We start from the raw sequence: 16,261 nt of genomic DNA on the forward strand, positions 1-16,261 counted from the left end.
CTTTCCTAAGATGGACTTATTTTTGGAATTTCTTTTTCATTAAAAACTACATGGTTTATAAATTAGATACAAAGCTGGGAAAAGGCTCCATCTGAAAGAAAAGGAATAAACCCCATTCTATGTAACCTCATATGTTTCCATTTTTAAGAAATTTGCATGAAAATACCAGGTATTTATCTTGCAAGAAACATCCAGATGTTTTTTATTGAAAGAATGTAGTACATGATTAACCAGAAAGAATTAATTTTCTTTTTCCTACATATTCTGCACAAAAGAACAGGCTTACCACCATAGCTTCACACCATTATCTGCATGACACAGAACACAGAAATACAATAATTACATCACCCATGCCAAACTGTTTCAGTCATCTGGAGTGGTTTGAACATCACCTGACAAAATACTGTCTTTTCCATGTGACAACAGATAGATGCTATTGACTTGAGATTCTTTTTCTGGGTCACTCTGAGCAAGAAAAACTCATGTAAAATTACAAGTTTACCTGCCTTCTTGCAACAAAAAACATATTTTTTTTACAGCTGTCAGAGACTAAAGGAGTCTCCATACTTCTCTAATATGGAGCTCTGGGACAGGATACTAAACATTGCATTTCTTCCCCTTTACACATTTTATGTGACCTTTAATCTCCTTAATGTGTGTCCCAAAAAACCTCTTTCCAACTACCTGAAGTTCCTAGACTAGTCCCAGCCACTGCAAAGACAAGATGGGGAAAAATATTTTCTTTACACAGATGGAAAAAATCAGCATAGTATTTGTTTAAATTTCAACCATCCTTGAGCCAGTAACTTTGCCAGTTGTTTAAAGTAAGCAAGCTTGCTGTTATCAAAGAAAATGCTACAAGTAGGGATACAGAAATACAGAACATAATTTCTGCACTCCTACCTAACTCTGAGAGGGCTGACCTCTCAATTCCTGCCATTTCCAAGCATTCCCTGCACAACACCCATCAGGAACAAACTGCTGCTGCAAGATATTAATCTGTTACAGTCTGACTTTTTCATGCTAGAGACATGGAAAATTCTGAGGGATCTCCCAGTATCATTTTGGTAGCATATGAGTTTAAAACATTTAAAACCATATCTGATAAGACATGCAAGTCAGCCAAGAAAAAAAGGAAAAAAAAAAACAAAAAAACAACCACACCAAAAAACTTCATAACATAACTTCACATAACAAGCTACCAAATCCCCCACTTTTCCATGCTCCTTAACCATGACAGTTATCTTATATAGCACTTAAAAGAATGATAAAGACTCCCAAGCTCAAAGATTTCACATTTCCTCATATTTCCAACACACTCTCTCATCTCTTGAAAAGCTTTAAGAGTGCCGTTTTACAATATTACTATGCAATGCCTTTTCCTCTTTCAAATTACTGGAATAGACACAAAGTTGGGTGATAGGTCTCTGAAGCAACTCTTGAATATATTCAATCCTTATGACCAAGATCTGTGCTTATTCCTACACTAGTATCCCTTAAGGTGGAAGCTTAAGGCCAATCATTCAGGAGTTACCAGTTCAACTCCAAGATAAAAACCAGCTTTCACCTAAAGCAGTGTCTCATGATCTGTGAACTGACTTACAATTACTTGTGCCCATCTTATACCATTGTCTAAACGTGTAGAGTGAGTTACCTGCACTGGAAGGGCAGGTGACATCAACACACTGCAACTTATCTTGGAATATCAAGTAAGTACAGAGGGTAGGACTTGGGTCAAGTTATTTATTAATGGTTTCGTTGTTTTACTACAATTAAATCACAGATTTATTGTTTTACTACAATACATGTAGTACATGTATTGTAGTACAATAAATGTAGTACAACAATGTCAACTGTAGTCTCAAAAGAAAGTTGGATTAGGATGTGTTTAGTATGAAAAATGTTTTCAATGTCATACCTTGCAAAATAGCTGCTGCAGTAGACAAGCTGTATGTAAGACATTTAATACAACCTCAGCACCTCACATTCCCTACTTCCAATGTTAATTAAGGCTGCAACAAAATTTCCAGTTAATGTAAGAATACTTACTGCAGGGCTTTACAGGTAAACCTTATCATCTTAAGCCAACTCAGGACAGCTACAAGACACTAACATATGTCCCTATACCCTCAAAGTTTTCTATCTGGTGCACATCACAGAGAAAGCATGTATCCATGTAATAAAATTACAGTTGTTGTAGCATTTAATATAACCTGCAATAAGCAATAATACAAAACTACATACTTTTACAGTAAAGGGAGCTACTTACCTCCTTCTCCATAAAACAAGAGGCCATTATAAAATTTAGTTTCTGCCTAACAACAAAAGCAGAAATTTGTTTTTTAATAAATAGGATATATGTAATCAAGCTAAAAAATTATTTAGACATATTTTGTTTCTTTACTAATAAAAATAAATCTATGTATCAGCTTGCCAAAATGCAAAACTTTTCACATACAATAATAAAAGTCAGCTGAATTTACCTCATATTTTAACTTCTTGATTTCACAGCAAAGAGCAGCATACACAGTTATAACTTTGTTTAGAACCTAGACTCAAAATGAGGGAAAAAAAAATCACACAGATTACAAACAAGTTCACAGTTAGAGGACTTGGGTTGAGACTGAATAACTTTTTTTTTTCCTTTAAGCATAAAGTGCTTACCTTGTTTTCTGTCTTTATGAGCTCCAGTAGGGAGGACTGTTCATATGGCAAAAGCTAAAATTAAAACAAAAAGCAAACAAAAAAACACTAAACAACCAAAGAGAAACAACAAATCAGCAACTTTAGAAAACATTAGTCAAAAATACATTTATCCAACCAGGTAAGTACTCCCCCCAGTTTAACCTCAAACAGGGTCAGTAATAAGAGAGCTACAATTGCACATTACTGACAGCCTGTACTGCAGGAATCCTTCACTCTTCGCCTTCACTGGAAATACAACAGCAGGTATGTTACATAGAACTTACAACAATTTACTTTAAAAACTTGAAAAGCTAAAGCATGGTCATTATGGCATTATGTAGGAGAAAAACAGCTCAGGAAAACTAAAACAAGAATTAATAATCCCAAATGCCAGAAACAGGAAGCAGAAAATACATCTGTATGCAGGCACTGACAATTCGTACTTAAGTCAGCCTGATTTTGACTAGTCCATAAACATGCAGTACTGTGGTGGCCCTACACATAGTTTATTCAAATTATTCAGACAGATGATTGCTTGAGAGTGCACCTTCAGCACAGACAAGTTTTATATGGCAACAAAAGCACTTTTAAATCATGTCTGCAAATCCAGTGACGAGGAAAAGCTAATGCTCCACAGAGGACAGAGAATTTGTGACCAAGAAAGCAGCCAATACTGTGCCAAGGCCATTAGGTCAAAACACAACCTATAAATACACACACAGGTCACTCTGCAGTTTTACAACTATTAGTGAGGTCTCCTGGAACCCCAGCCCCCAGATAAAAACACTAACAGTCACAGGGAAGAAGTCTGTTGAAACCAGCCTTCCCAACACATAAAGAATTAGAAATTAATTTAACTTTTGCTAGTATCCATAAAACTAGAAAATAATAATACGAAAATTTCTTCTCACATGATATGCACCAATATATTAATTATATGATAATTAAAATAGTATTGGATAGGTTTCTCTAACACAAAAATCAAAATTTTAAGAGCACAAATGCATCAAGCTTTTACTTCTGAGGAAGTTTTCTTGAAGGAATGGACAAACTAGGAAAGTAACAATTGCAATGTATATTAAAAATATGAAGACCTTCAAAGCAATGGGATCAAGACTGAAGTCCCAAACATCTCCAACAGAGTCATCCAAAGCATCTTCAATTCTCTTCAGCTGAGATGTATATTCCTCAAGAAATTTTCCATAATTCTTCAACTGCACTTCAGCATGAATTTCTGAGAATTGATAACATTTTTACGGATGATTCAATAAACTGCAACGTCAAAAAATGTTATTAAAAAACATTTAACCTGTTGTTATTTAACTTTAGTCCAGTATTCCTTATTTTGCTGTGGCATTTTCCTTTAATAAAATTCAGATTTAATACAAAGTTTTTATTTGTTTAAAAACAATCCTGTAGCTCAGTTGGTTTAAAAGAAATTCAAATACTACCTGAAGAGTAACAGACATCTAAGCAGTATCCAGAAAATTATTTTTTAAAGGCACATGTATTGTTAAACTAAGATGTTAACAATCACATAAGGTGCTGAGCAGAGAAATTACTTTAGAAATTGTAACACAGCAGGAGACCCTACTCACCAGCTGAACCAGTACATATACATTTATATAAAAACTTTGAGGCAATGAGTCTAATAATTTCTGCCTGAGTAGCAGATGAATTTCCAGCAATCCTCTTTCCACTTCTCCTTGGCACCTCTCAGTAAGTTATTTGAGCACTATATGGAAAGGTTATGGCTTTTAGTCATTCCCCTCCACTTTCAAATTCACCCTTCTCAGAATTCTTCTTCTGCTGGGCATTGAAATGCACAGCTGTCCTGCTAACGTCAGGGGAAAGCAGGTTCAAAGGGACAAATAGGTTCAAAGGCTAACATTCAGATGGTCAAACACCAGCAACAGTGGTCTTAGCAAAGTAAATATAAAGGCAGTTGGTACAAAAAAAAGTTTCATGCTCTGTATCCTAAGCTTTTTTATTTCCCATATTAAGATGCTTCCCACTCCTCCTCAAATGATACACAATTACTGACTTAGCTGCACAATCTGAACAGAGTAAATGATTACACCTCAAGCCTTCTACACTGAGGAAGTACAGTCCTTTTGCAGAAGACTAAAGTGTCTTCCCACTTCCTAACAGTTTGTGATCTTCTGGTATTTGTTGAAATTAGAATTATCTAAAAAAGAGAATGAAGGTCAGCTGAACAACTGAGCTTTTCTTACACAAGAATTCAGCCGTCATGTAGCTTTATATGTGCCCTTTTCACATTTCAGCAAGCAGACTGGCCTAGAAAGTTATAAATAATATATTCTTTTATTCTGCACATTCAACCTCTTACTCATCCTCATGGCAAACAACTGAGCCATATGGTAGCTGATGGCTACTTCAGTGGGAGAGCACTGCTGAATCAATTATCATTGAAACATTTTTTGCAGAAAGAAAACACCTGACTGAGAAACTGCACCAGGCAGTTGAGATTTTTGAGAAAGGGAGGAATGAGTAAAGACAATTTGATGAGGACTATGGTTGAGATTGAGAAGGAGAAATTACTGCAGTGAAGACCTGAATTAATTTTAAGATAATACTTTGAAAGCAGCAGCAATGCCAACCATAAAGACACAGAGACTGCAAAGCCTACCCAAGGAGCACAGCACACTCTCCCACATTAATGGCATTAGTGCCATTGAGCTCTAGCAGTACCTGCAGCCTAGACAGTGCACAGGCATTGTCAAGATTAGGAGACTGAATTTCATGTAGGAGAAGAAGCAAGTGAACAAAACACTCTTCATCAGCAGCATTCCAGGCACTGATGGGTAGCCCTTAAGTTTTATCACCATACTATTCTATTCAATCAAATCCATCTCATCCTTCAGGTTCTTTCCAGTGCATCTTCTGTAAGCTCTGCTGCAGCAAACCAGTTTTTACTGGCTTTTTTAAAACCAGCTGGCTTTTAACCATCTACCATGTCAGCTTCAGTGCTTTTCCGCTAGAAAATCTGGAGAAGGGGAGACACTAAAAAGGTATGTTCTGATACTTCCCCAATCACATCTCCTCCCTTCACATAAAAGACAAACTAAGAAAAAAAACCTGACAGTCACTGGGGCTTCATAGAAAGAACAGAAAAAACTTCAGTGTCATACAAGAGTAGGAAATTGTCACTGCTGTTCAAATCAGCTCCTATGAAACAAAAACATCGTGCATTTCTCAAACAAAATCTCACAAAAGCACTCTGCTAGAGATCCACAGACTGTCACCTTTCCAGCAGATAAATTATGGATTTGAGCAACACTACAGCTCATTAAATACTTCCAAATACTTAATCATTGATAGCCATCAATTTGTTATCATCTATAAAATAAGAGGCAGGAATAATTTCTCACTTTCTTAGTGAGACAAGAGAGTGGAAGCTCTCAGCTAGCCAGAGATAGGCAGAGTTGCACAAATAAAAAATTACTTGCAGATGAGGGAAGCTTTTTAAGATGCAGAACATTTTTCCTAAATAAACTGACTCACACAGAAGAAAAAAATTAAATATCATAGGAAGCAGATATCCTTTTCTTCAGACAAGCATACATACTTCATAAGGTATCATGTGTTTACAATAAAGTTTGATTTCGTTTCTCCTCAGGTGATAAAACTAAAGCATTATAGTTGGAACAGTGCAAGAGATCAACTCAGCAGCACAGATCCTTCAACTTAATCTTAACTTCTTTATATCAATATTCAATTAACTCATCGGCAGCAGGATCTGCAAGTGCCATAGCCATACATATCTAGGACAGAGCTGTAACAAACATACTTAGCATCTCATGTCCTCGGTTGAGAAAGTTGTAATTGCTAAATGGTAGTGAAAAGTAATGGAAAGTGAAAGTAGACAAGAACAGAAAATGCCTTTCAAGCCACAGGATTTTTCTTTGGCTTTTCTCTAGAACACTGTGTGCTGTTCTGGATGGAAGATCAGCCTGTTTCTTCACCCTCGAGATGATGATAGTGGGGCATATTAAGTCACATCAATTTTCTGGAGTTGCACTTCATGTCAAAGTAGCAGAGTTCTGGTACTTTGAGTAAAAGCCACATTTTCCTTTCCACAACTACAGAACTGATAAAAAGCTCTGCTCAGGACAGCTGCAGTTTGCACCAAAATCCAGACTAAACGAACATGGCATTAACAGTATAATCCCTTGGGATAACATTGTATGTGAAACAGTTGGTCCATGACTGACATATTTTCATAGCAACACCTGGTATAATTAATTTGGCACAGTTCAATTTACAGTGTGTATTACAGTGTGACAACCATATAAGTTCCCTGTTTAGAAACTAGGTCACCTCCACAGGCTGAGTAAAACGTGGATTTCACGTACCCATCGTGAAAGACTTCAGCATCGTAAGATCTTATTCAACTATATTTTAAAGGTGAAACTGCAAGTGACCGCCCACCTCCCGTGACAGAGAGCCTTTACCAATGAAAGCTGAGTACAACTTACTGCTGACAACATATCTTGATGTGACTTGTCTGGATAACCAAGGAAGCCAATGCAAAAATTTGTGAGCCACGAGAAATGCCCGGGAAGGAAAGAAAGACGGTTCCCACGACAGGCTCGGTTCGTGCAAGAGAAGAGAGGGTGGCACAAGGAGCCTGGCCCTGCCCGCCGCACAGGGGGCACCGCAGGCGACTCCCCCGAGGGAGCACAGGATGAAGGGCTGGAAAAGCCACTCCCTCCACCCCAAAACAACCCCGACAGCTACGGAGAGGGTGGCGGGAGCAAAGAAGGTCACGGCGGCCGCCCACCCCGCAGGCCGGGCCGCAGGGGGATCAGCGGCGGGCTGGCGGCTGGGGCGCGGGGCAGGCTCCGCGGGCGACCCGCTGAGGCGACCGCGCTCAGCTCCCGCGACTGCTTCCTCCCCCTCCTCCCTCCCTCCCTCCGTTCCGTTCCCGGCGGGGATGCAGCGGGGCGGTCCGGGGGGACCAGGGGCTGCCCAGCCCGCGCCTCCCCCCGCTCCGAGGCGGCTCCCGCCGCACACCCGCCGGCCCCGCCCCGCCCTCCGCGGGCGCTCACTCTGTGAGCCGTCGTCGAGGCGGTCGAACTCCCAGTCCGGGGACAGGGTCTCCAGCGCCATCGCCGCCGACCCCGGCAGCAGCCGCCCGGCCGCCCCTGACTCAGGCGCACGGGACTTCCTGCCCCGCGCCCGCGCCGCACGCCGGGAAATGGAGGCGGAGGGGGAGCCTGGGCTCCGGGAGAGGAGGCGGGACAGCGCTGGCGCCGCTCCGCCGCCCCTCCCTGCTTCCCTCCTTCCCTCCTTTTCCTCCCTCCCTCCCTCCGCCCGCCGCTCGGGGGTCGGCGCCGTCAGCGGCTGGGGGAGAGCGCAGGCAGGCCCCGCGGGGCGGGAGGCGCTGCCCGAGTGCCCAGGGCAGGGCAGGGATTCGCTCTCCCCGCTCCTTCCTCAGACCCCCGGCAGCTTGAGCCGGTCGTGAAGGGTGAGGCAGGGCGGCCTCGGACGCACTGGGGCTTTGGGGGCTTTCCTGCTTTTCCCCAGCGCAGTCCCTGTGACACGGGCTCCGCGCCTCTGGCAGGAGGGAGCGCTGTGCCGGCTACAGCGTGCCAGCCCCCGCCGCCGCCCCGGCGCTTCCCCCTTGGGCTGCGGGGGGAAGGAAGCGGTGCGAGGAACCGGCCCTGCTGTGCCACGGTCTGGAGCTCAGGGACAGCTGCAAAGCTCCCGCTAACCATCCCCCTGTCATTTGTGGTCACAAGGGCCATGAGGTACTTACCTACGTGCCACTTTTTTTTTTTTTTTCTTTTTTTCCCGGGGCCCTAGTGGTTGTAAAATCAGAATAAAAATACAAGTACTTGGGATAGGGAGAGAAGTAGCCATTCAGGGCCATTAATAGCGACCACAGCAATTTCATTAGGTCAGCAGAATCTGTAGCATCAGCAGAAAAGGAAATGGCTTTCAAATGCAGTATCACCAGGAGCATCAGCAATGTCAGTGGGGAAAGAGCAATAAAAATAGTAACCCGGATGAGAGATGTATCAGTAAGTGCAGGACCATCCATAAAAGCTAATTCAGTAATGCAACAATTCTGAAAATAGCACCTACTTTCTGGTTGCTTTATGACTAAAAGGAAGCCGTCCTTTGGAATCTGTTGATTTTAAAGTTTCTAGGGATGAAAGATCTGGTTCATTGCAAGATCATTTTTATTGATGAGTTTTTCTTATTTAAAGTGCGTTCTATGAGTCCACCTTGAGATCAAATTTAGCTTTGTGTGAAATGAAATAAACAATGTTTGGAATAAGTTGTTTGTTGTGTTGGGTTTTTTTACTGGAGAGAGCTCTGGCTTGAAACATGTCAAATAAGCACGATGTAAATATGTCAATACTCCACTCATTGGCTCTTATGCAAAATGAAGATTGGGTTCACATTGGGTTTTAATGGAACTAGAAGTTTAATTGTGCAGTACATTGACAGCTGGCAGTGAACAAAAGTGTGTCTAAGGAGATGATGAATATCACACAAAATGAAAACACATTTTAAGGATTTCATTCTGTCTGTGCAGCTTTAATTGAACTCAGTATAGCTGCTATACTTTTATTCAAAGCCCATGTATGTCTTCCAATTCTGAAAAATGAAACAAAAAAAATAGAAGAGTTTTCTTTACAAACTTTCTTTGAAACAAGCACTCTTTCTTTCAACTGTGTAAGACTGCACATTAACAGAGGCTTTCAGACTGCTTAAAAAAGTAGTTATCAGGCCTTTTGCTCTCAGTCTCAGAAAAAGATGTCCTTCAATTCTGCAGTATGGTACAAAGGAGAAACCTGCAAAACTGGCACTTGGTAGAGCCCTCACTTCCCATATCTAAAGTGAATTTGTAAAGTAAATATGGCAAGGTTGCGAGATTTTCAAAACTGGATGCAAGGTAATCCGACTGGGTGGTCTGTGCAGTGGCCACCCCAATGGGCACACTATCATCCCCATAGCATAAGTGATGTAACCCTTATTTTAAATGTGGAAAAAGAAAATTATTTCAAAAGAAAACGCATTGAAATATAGCATTTTTTTTTTTAATTGAGCAGGAGGCTCCATAAATGGAAAAAATTTACAATTATTCTCAACTGCACCGGTTAAATTTATGCTGCCTTTCATGGTCCATTTATTTAAATGACTGATAATTGGCTTTTCCTTCGGCACCCTAGGTGGCAGTGTTTTGTTGCTCACACTGCAATTATTTAGGTCATTTGTAGATTCTGCTAGAATTTCTGTTTTCTCTGAAAATCTGATTTGGACTTTTATCTTAAAGCTCACTGGCTGGCTTGGATTTGATTGATAAGTTTGTTGAGCTGTCTTATCAGTGAATGGCTTTCTGCTGTTCACTCATGCGAAATTGCTGACATTTTATAAACAAAATTTCTGAAAGTTAGGTGACACAGCTTCCATTTTTACCAGGAAGCTTTTATGTGATACAAACTCATAGGAATTGCTAAGATTGCTCAAATATCTGTTAGAATCTTCAGGTAATAGAGTAGTAAGGAAAGTCTTTAGACTTTGTTTAATAGACAGTGATTTTTAAGCTGGTCATTACTGAACCCAGACATAATTGATAAAACAATCATTTCTTTTGGTCAGGCCAAAATCATCATGAAATGAAATTTCATAATAGACTTTCACAGGAACTGAGTAAAATGTGAACACAAATATGTTCCAGCTGAAATTACTTGTTACACTTGAGTACTGGAAAGGGTAGATGAGAGAATAAAGTCCAAGATATATCAGAATTAGTATAGTACTATGGCTGTTTTATTTATTAATTGGTTAGGTATCTAAGGATTCATAAATCGACAGGCATCTGATTCCATGAGATATTAAAAATCCTTTTTCCTTTGAAATAATCCCAATTGAAAATATCATAATACAATGAACAATAGTTGTCTGGTATTTTAAACAGTATTTTTCTCATATTTGAAACCACGCATCTGATATTTTAACCATCAAAACAGAAGCCATTTTTTTTCAAAAACAAAACCAAAAACAAACAAACAAAAAAAAGGTAGAAAAGCACCCAGAGCAGACACAGCTTCTTAGGTATCCAGGCAAAATTCCACCAAGATTGAGAGTTAGTAATTCCTAAAATTGTAATTACTTACAGGAGAAAGAATTTTAAGCTTGCTCTATCTGCAGAAACCCAACTATTTTCTATGTTCCTTGCCTGTGGAATGTTTGATGCTTAGCTCTGGACATTTTAAATCAAATAAAGATCTTGCTCAAAGTTTTTGTGGCAGAATTCCCAGAAAGAATTTACCATCTGAGATCTGCTCTTTGCAGCTCCACTCCACTAAGATAGCAACAACTTTTGCAGATGTAGTTTCTACTCAATCATATGGAATCTGAGAGACTTCCATTTATCCATGTGACTAAGGCATCTGCACATGATAGTTCTTGCCACTTGTTAAACTGGTGAAATAATCTTCTTTCCTCATCAAATGTATGCCTCCTTTTGGTTAGTCTGGAAAAATGGAATGTCAAGTGTAAGGTTTTAAATGATTAATGTCTAGTTAAGACCCCTTAAGGGGAAAAAAACTTTACAAATTTAAATATAAACGTTGCAGAGATAACAGACAAAGTAACTTTCCCATAAAATTTTGCTTTAGCAAGTGGAAAAACATGAAATGTTTTTATTGTATAAAATTTTAGTTGAAACTTGTCATGCAATTAACATACTTAGTGAACAAACATACAAAGCCTTACTTTATTTTTCTAATTACTCAGTCTTTAAAACTGGGTGAACTCTAAAGTACTCCTGAGGAATTTGAGTCTGAATTATGACCAAATCTTTAATCATCATGAAAAGCCCCATCCAGGCTGATTTCCAGCAACAAAAAGCCTATGCAGAGCTAATTTAGTTAATTACTGAGTCCCAGGGCATGATTTTCAAAAGAAAGCAAACCCTGGAAGAGTCCAAGCAGTTTCCCAAGCACTTCAATATGTGCACACTGTGTGGAACAGTCTTTCCTAATGATCTTGCCAAGTCTTGATGATGTCCTCAAAGACACTGAGTAGCTTCTGCTTCACAGAAATCAATAAGGATTTAAAACATTCAGCTGCATTAGGTCTTATATTTCTTCTGTACATTTCTGTACATGCAAACACATTTGGCACATTTTGCTATTGTACAAGCATGTTTAATTCCTGAATAGCTTTTGTAAACATATCCGCCTATCAGTTTTTGCCATTTGCTGACATACATCTCTTGAAAATTTGTGACATAAAGGAAAAAGTCCATGCTGAAAAGTTTACTATGGGTAATTGCAGATTTTTTTCCCAGAGCTAAACTTTGGCTTTATAAAAAGGGATCAGAACTGGAAGGAAAAAAATAATAAAAAAAAGAAACTTAATGTATAAAATGTGTTCCAGGCAAAGTAAGCACTGGTGTTAGGATTTTTTTCCCCAGATGAAGAAGAAATTAATAATTTGCAAGGTACTTTTGACACTGGGATACAAAACTAATGGGTAATACTTTGTGCCACTTTTTCCAACAACTTAAAGCCCAGAGGAACGCACTATAACTGTTACAATACTTAACACTGGTGTTGGAGTCTACTAGGTCATACAAGACCTATCTCAAAGAGATCAGTCTAATAATTTTCTGGATACCAAAAATCCTGACTGTAACTATTTGCGCTTGAAATTCTACACAGGCAATTTGTTAAGTGGTTGTAAAAACCCATTTGTATGAATTCTTCACTCTGATTTCAAGTGTGAAGCTGATGGTATGAAGGTACCATCCTTGTCTGTGTTTTAGCACATCTTCATGGCCATTCATGTCCCTGCCCCTCTTATTGCTATGAAATCTAAAATAAAGCCCATGTCTTCCTTCCCTGCTCTTCTTTATATAACTCTTATATGCTGACAGCAGACACCTCCTCTTGTGCTTTTTCCCTTTTGTCACCTAATATTTTAGTAGTCTGTGAAGTAAATGGAGGTCTATTATTTTCTCACTAGGCTAGGAATTCTGTTTGGAGATGGTGTGCCAACTAAGTAAACCTTGGTGCTTTACACTTGCATTGTTGCAGTGTCTATGTTGTGTGTGTATAGGGAATAGAGCCACAGGTTATTACAAATTACTTACCCAGGAAAACCAGGCATTTTGCCAAAAGCTTGTGTGTCAGTGGTTAAATGCCATGTGTAGTGTTCTAGCTGGAGAGGATTTTGGATCATGATCCAAGATTTGAAGTTCCATGAACTTCAGCAATGCTTTAATCCAGTTCCAAACCTTGCATTATAGGATCATTTTGATGCCAGCTGCTATAGTATAGAAGTATAGTATAGTATAATATAGTATAGTATAGAAGCTGATTGCACCCTATTGTATGGAATCTGTGCAGCTTCCATCAAGTCATGGGAATACTACACATACATTCATTTCTCCTCCTGTCAGAGGTAGTGTTGTCATTCCTTTAGTGAGGACAGTCAATACTTCTCGTTTGAGCAGATCGTGGGTTTGCTCAGCTACAAACTGAGCTGTGTATGAACCTGTATAATCCTTGTATTGCTACATGACCTATCAAATTGGACAGTTAATCTTTCTGAAAGATTAAAAAAGGAAAACAAGATATTAAAAAATAGGGAAAGGAAAAAAGGAAAAAGGAAAACAATTCAAAAGGAAAACAATTCCAAAAGGAAAACAAGATATTAACAACAGGCATTTCAGACCAACAGCTCCTGCATAGTTAAATGATGCATTTTAGTCCAACAAAATTATGAGTTTTAATTGTTTTATTGTACAATTTAAAGAGAGAGTATTTTAAAGAAATTTAGCCATGAAATTTTGTGGATTTTCTGTGAGATAATTGGAAGATATGAGGCTGCATATGCATGGAAGTAGCCAATAATGATATTTTAAGAATAAGCCACAAAGCAAAATCTATTAGCTTTCTTAATGAAATCTGGAATTACTGTACACCATTGTTTTTAAAACCACAGTACTAGATACTAGAGAAGGAACCATTTGTATAAACATGCTGTCCCACTTTGCTAACAGAACTTTTTGATGAATTTTACTTGTTTAGTTTTTAATACTCTAGAGCAAAGAAAGTCACTGACTGCCTTGGTTGATTATTCCATAATCTAATAAATCGCCACACACTCCTCATGACACCATCATGAGAAGAATTTTCACTGAAGTGGACAAGTACTCCTGTAGCTTTTTCATCCCATAGAAAAGAAATTATAAGAACTGACTAGTGATTTTTCTTTGTGAAACTTTCTTTGCAAAACAGAAGTGCAATGGTTTACTTTAATGACAAATTCCACTCAGTGCCATCTACACTTAAAGTACCACCAAGAGCCTTGAATAAAGGATAGGAAATAATTTTGCTACACAGGACTAAGTCAGGGAATGAGTAATGGTATGACAGTCATAATGCAAGCCCTTGTGTAACTTTACTTTGTGAGAGGATTGTATTGTGCCAACCTACCTTCCTGGGGACTGGCAGAATTTACCTCTTACAGCACCTCTCCTTCCTGTGCCTCCTGAACATGGATGGAACAGCAGTACTGCAGCAGTCCTTGTCCTTAAGGTCCTTCTCAGCATTTGAAATACCCTGAGGAAGAGGTTGGGGGCCTGTGAGTTAAACCTTGGTGATTACTATTGCAGTTCTTTTGTAGGTAAGCATAAAAGAGACATATGATATCATCTCTCTCATTGAGAGATGGATGTTTGCATGTCTACTCTATTTTCAACTGTAGCAAGGTAACTGCAGGTCATAACTTTGGCCTAATCATCGCCTCTGACCTCTGACAAAATTCACAACATGGCTATAAGAATTTTTTTCCCATTTTTGTCTTCCTTGTTTTCCTGATAGGAACATCGTGTATTTCAGTTTATTACACACCCATGCTCTTTGTGTTGCTGGGGTTTAAACCTGAACCTAATTTGCAATGATGTTTATATTACTGCCATGCTGTCTAGTCTTGCTTTTGCTATTCATGTCCTTTTTGGAGTAATCTTCACTTACTTTCTGGTCTTTTTAGCACCTTGAATTTGTATTGTCAAGGTCTTCTCCACACCTCTGACAAGAAGATTTTGTCATAGCTTCCAAATAATATTGAAATTGAAATGCTTTTACCAATAGAACTCAAGAGGTGGATTTTTAAGAAATGGTTAAGTTGAGCGAGCTGCTTTAATTATACTTGGCAAAGGTGGTGATATGGATTTCCAGTAAGTCCTTAATATTTTTTAACCCCATTATTAGCATGCAATAAACTGAAAATTAATGCTGATAATCTACATGATGACTGCCACAGCAGAGTCAAGAGAATGTTTTGCCAACCACCTCGGTAGAGAAGGCAAAGGTAAAGGTGAGGGGTTCTGTCCCCCCAAGCTGTAAATGGCCAGAGCACTGCTGGGGACACTGCACACATCTCAGACCTCAAAATGCCACCTGGGTGGCCTGGGCGGCCCTGACTACACGAAAGACAAGGAGTTACTGGAGAGAGTGAAGTGGAGATCCACAGAGATGATGAGGAGTCTGGAGCATTTTTCTTGCAAGAGCTGTAGGAGCTGAGTCTGTGTCAGTCTAGAGAAGGCTGAGAAGGGATCTCATTAATGCTTATAAATACCTCAAAGACGGGTGCTTACAGAGTAGTGCCGGACTCTCTTCAGTGGTGCCCAGCAACGAGGAGCAATGGCCGTAAACTAAACCACAAGAAGTTTCATCTCAACATGAGGAAGAACTTCTGTACATTGAGGGTGGCCAATCACTCAAACAGGCTGCCCAGGGAGTGTCTCTCCATGCATGTGGGAATGTTTTTAGAGGAAACTGGACGTGTAGTGAACGAGCCAAGAAAGAGATAAGAATGCTTTTATGAGCCTGAGCTAGGCCCTTAAAGGTACCTTGAAAGAGAGATAAGAGGAACGGCAGCTATTTCTTACCAAGGGTGAGACAAAAAGAGCTGAATGTGATAGGTGAATGGCAAGAAACTCTGAAGCCAATGAACGATGGAAAAGCCAACGTGTTTGCCTTGTGCAAGAAGGCTTTTACCAATCATAAGTTGCGTGATCACATGTAGGGGTAGAGAAATTGTATATTAGGGTTAAAGTGGCATTTGCTTGATTCACATTGAACTGTGCAGTGCCCAGTTCTTATCTTCTCACATGGAGACATTCAAACCCCACCCGGACAAGCTCCTGTGTGATCTGTTCTAGGTGACGCTGCCTTGGCAGGGGGTTGGATTGGATGATCTCCAGAGGACCCTTCCAAACCTGACGACTCAGTGACTGTGTGACTCCAGCGCTCGCGGGCCGGGAGCCCCCCACGCCACCCCGCTGGTCCCTGTCCCGGGGCCCCTGGGCTGCAGCAGCGGGAGGGCTCAGCCTCCACGCTGGGATCGGGGGGCAGCGGCGCTCGCCTGGCTGCCCGCCCCTGCCGTCCCCTCCCGGCCGAGCCCCGCCGTTCCCCGGCGCCGAGGGGGCGGCAGGTGCGGGGCGGCCCCGCTCCCCGGTGGCCGCGGGCCCGGGCGGGGTTGCGCCGCCGCGGATACAGGCGCTGGCCCGGCGCCAGCGGCATCG

At 40.4% G+C, this 16,261-nt stretch overlaps 1 protein-coding gene across 3 annotated transcripts in view; it reads right to left on the reverse strand.

Annotated features, from left to right (window-relative positions):
- Window positions 1-7,905, reverse strand: part of WASHC4 (WASH complex subunit 4) — a 38,459-nt gene extending 30,554 nt beyond the window's left edge. For all 3 annotated transcript variants that reach the window (XM_014876973.2, XM_014876972.2, XM_088165393.1), the window contains exons 1-5: window positions 7,758-7,905; window positions 3,780-3,919; window positions 2,665-2,718; window positions 2,484-2,549; window positions 2,270-2,315 (exon numbers count right to left, since the gene is read on the reverse strand). In XM_014876973.2, the coding sequence (XP_014732459.1) occupies window positions 2,270-2,315; window positions 2,484-2,549; window positions 2,665-2,718; window positions 3,780-3,919; window positions 7,758-7,818 (367 nt within the window). In that variant the 5' untranslated portion in view covers window positions 7,819-7,905. The remainder of the gene's footprint in view (window positions 1-2,269; window positions 2,316-2,483; window positions 2,550-2,664; window positions 2,719-3,779; window positions 3,920-7,757) is intronic.
- Window positions 7,906-16,261: the final 8,356 nt, after the last annotated feature.

The sequence above is a fragment of the Sturnus vulgaris genome, chromosome 5, assembly GCF_052056855.1.
Source record: "Sturnus vulgaris isolate bStuVul1 chromosome 5, bStuVul1.hap1, whole genome shotgun sequence".
In the NCBI taxonomy this organism is placed as follows: Eukaryota; Metazoa; Chordata; class Aves; order Passeriformes; family Sturnidae; genus Sturnus; species Sturnus vulgaris.